This window comes from Chroicocephalus ridibundus, chromosome 1 (assembly GCF_963924245.1).
Source record: "Chroicocephalus ridibundus chromosome 1, bChrRid1.1, whole genome shotgun sequence".
Classification (NCBI taxonomy): Eukaryota; Metazoa; Chordata; class Aves; order Charadriiformes; family Laridae; genus Chroicocephalus; species Chroicocephalus ridibundus.
The window spans coordinates 219,700,767-219,703,532 of NC_086284.1; the positions used below are offsets into that span (position 1 = coordinate 219,700,767).

At 67.4% G+C, this 2,766-nt stretch overlaps 1 protein-coding gene across 1 annotated transcript in view; it reads right to left on the reverse strand.

Moving 5' to 3' along the window:
• Window positions 1–968: 968 nt before the first annotated feature.
• The window catches only part of SND1 (staphylococcal nuclease and tudor domain containing 1), a 146,706-nt gene continuing 144,908 nt past the window's right edge, over window positions 969–2,766 (reverse strand). Inside the window, exons 23-24 of the mRNA XM_063323779.1 lie at window positions 2,280–2,324; window positions 969–1,390 (exon numbers count right to left, since the gene is read on the reverse strand). Of these exons, the coding sequence (XP_063179849.1) occupies window positions 1,325–1,390; window positions 2,280–2,324 (111 nt within the window). The 3' untranslated portion in view covers window positions 969–1,324. The remainder of the gene's footprint in view (window positions 1,391–2,279; window positions 2,325–2,766) is intronic.

The window sequence follows — 2,766 nt, forward strand, 5'->3', positions numbered from 1 at the left end:
ATTTGGGACCTGGGGTTGAGGTCCGTGGTTGGGACTTGGGGCCAGGGGACACATCTGGGACCTGGGGTTGAGGTCCATGGTTGGCAACTGGGGCCAGGGGACACATTTAGGACCTGAGGTTGAGGTCCATGATTGGGACTTGGGATTGGAGGTTCATGGTTGGGGCTTGAGGTTGGGGTCCAGGGTTAATGACCACTTTTGGGACATAGGGCGGAGGTCCACCACTGGGACCCAGGATTGGGGTCCAGGTTTGGGGCTCAGGGTTGAGGGTCAGGTTTGGGACGTGCTGTTGGGGTCCATGGTTGGGACCTGGGGTTGAGGCCCAGGTCTAGGGGCCATGTTTGGTGCCCACTGTTGAGGTCCAGATTTGGGACCTGGGGTTGGGGTTCCATGGTTGGGAGCCAAGGTTGGGGTCCAGGGTTAATGACCACGTTTGGGACCCAGGGTGGAGGCCCACCATTGGGACACAGGGTAGAGGTCCAGGTTTGGGACCTGGGGTTGGAGGTCCACGGTTGGGAGCCAAGGTTGGGGTCCAGGGTTAACGACCACGTTGGGACCCAGGGTGGAGGCCCACCATTGGGATCCAGGACTGGGGTCCAGGTTTGGGTCCCAGGGTTGAGGTCCATGGGTGGGATCCGGGGTTGGGGGTCCCAGTTTGGGACCTGGGGCCCCATCTCCCCTCACCCACCCTCCCTCCAGGCACCTCCTCCACCCCCTGGCCGGCGCTCAGGGCTCCCTGGGGCAGGACAAGCCCCCCCCCCCCCCCCCCCCCCCCCGCCCAAATCCCGGGATGGGGTCGGGGCTCCAGCCCCCCCATGGAGGACCCCCTCCTTTCCCAGCCCTGTCCCAGCCTTGGGGTGCAGTTTTGGTCCTTGGGGATGAGGTGAACCTTGGCGGGGGTGGGGGGGGGGTGACACCAGCATGGTGGGGACCCCCCCCCGGGCAGGGAAAGGCCGCGGCGCGACGCTTGACTACTTTTATTGGGCCTCCGAAGCTTTAAATACAGGCCGGGGCGCGGGGGGGAGGACGGCGCTGGCTGCGGACAGGATCGAGGGGGGCAAATTCAGCTGTCGGTCGGACCAAGGCCGGGGGGGGGGGGGACACCGGAGTCGCCCCCCAACCCCGGCATCCCCGGGGCACGGAGCTGCGGGCCCCCCCCCCTTCCTCGGCTGCCCCGGGGGGACGGGATGGGATGAGGCGGGGGGGGGGGGGGGGGGGGGAAGAGGGCAAGAGGTCGGTGTGGTGGCGGCGGTGGAGGCGCAGGGGCCCCCCGAAGCATCATCATCATCATCATCATCTTCATCGTCATCATCACGGTCATCCCTTAGCGGCTGTAGCCGAACTCGTCCGCGTCGTCGGCGCGGAAATCGCCGTAGCGCCAGAGGTTCAGCTGCGAGAGAGCGCACGGGATGGGGCCGCGGCCAGCAGCGCCCCGGAGATGGCGGGGGGGGGGGGGGGGCCACATCCAGCATCTCCCCGGTGATGGGGACACACACACACACACACATCTAGCATCACCCCAGAGATGGGGGGGGACCCACATCAACCGTCACCCCAGGGATACGGGGGTACCACATCCAGCACCACCTCAGAGATGGGGGTACCACGTCCTGCACCTCCCTAGAGATGGGGGTGGGGGGGGGGACACGACACATCCAGCATCACCCCAGGGATAACGGGGTACCACATCCCACATCTCCCCAGAGATGGGGGGGGCCCACATCAACCATCACCCCAGGGATAATGGGGTGCCACATCCAGCATCACCCTGGAGATTGGGGGGGGGGCCACATCCTGCATCTCCCTGGAGATGAGGGGGGGGCCACATCCAGCATCTCCCCAGAGCTGGGGGTGGGGGGGGGGGGGGCCCACATCCAGCATCACCCCAGGGATACGGGGGTACCACATCCAGCATCACCTCAGAGATGGGGGTACCACGTCCTGCACCTCCCCAGAGACTGGAGGGGGGGCAGCCAGCATCGTTCTGGAGATGTGCATGTGTGGGGGGGTGTCCACATCCCACATCTCCCCACAGATGGGGGGGGCTGCACCCAACAGCACCCCAGAGATGGGGGGGGCACATCCAGCATCTCCCCAGAGACCAGGGGTCGTATCCAGCGTCATTCTGGAGATGGGGGGGTGTGTGGTGTGTGCTGCATCCAGCACCTCCCCTGCAAATGGGGGGGGGTACCACATCCAGCACCCCCCCTGAGACAAGGGAGGGGTCGTGCTTGCCGCCCCCCCCCCGCCCCGTATCTCCCACCCCCCCCGGCACTCACCCGGGCGCTCTTGGCCGTCTCCTGCGCGTTCAGGTACTCGGTGATCTGCGGGGACAGAGGACGGGGTCAACCCGCGCCCCCTCCCCAGGGGTTGGGGGGGGTGTGTGGGGGGGGCCGGGAACCCCCAGGGACCCCCAGCAGCGTCTGCCAGGGCCGGGGGGACACCCCACTGTGGCACCCCGACCTGCACCTTAGGGAGATGGAGGCGGGGGGGGTCGCCATGGAGGGCAGAGAGGTGGGATTCCCCCCACCATGGAGGGCAGGGAAGTAGGACCCCCCCCATGGAGGGCAGAGAGGTGGGACCCCCACCCACGGAGGGTAGGGAGGTGGGACACTCCCCCCCCCAACATGGAGGGCAGGGAAGTAGGACCCCCCCATGGAGGACCGGGAGGTGGGACTACCCCCCATGGAAGACAGGGAGGTGGGACCCCCCCCACCCCATGGAGGGCAGGGAGGTGGGACCCCCACCCAGCACGACCCCCAAGAG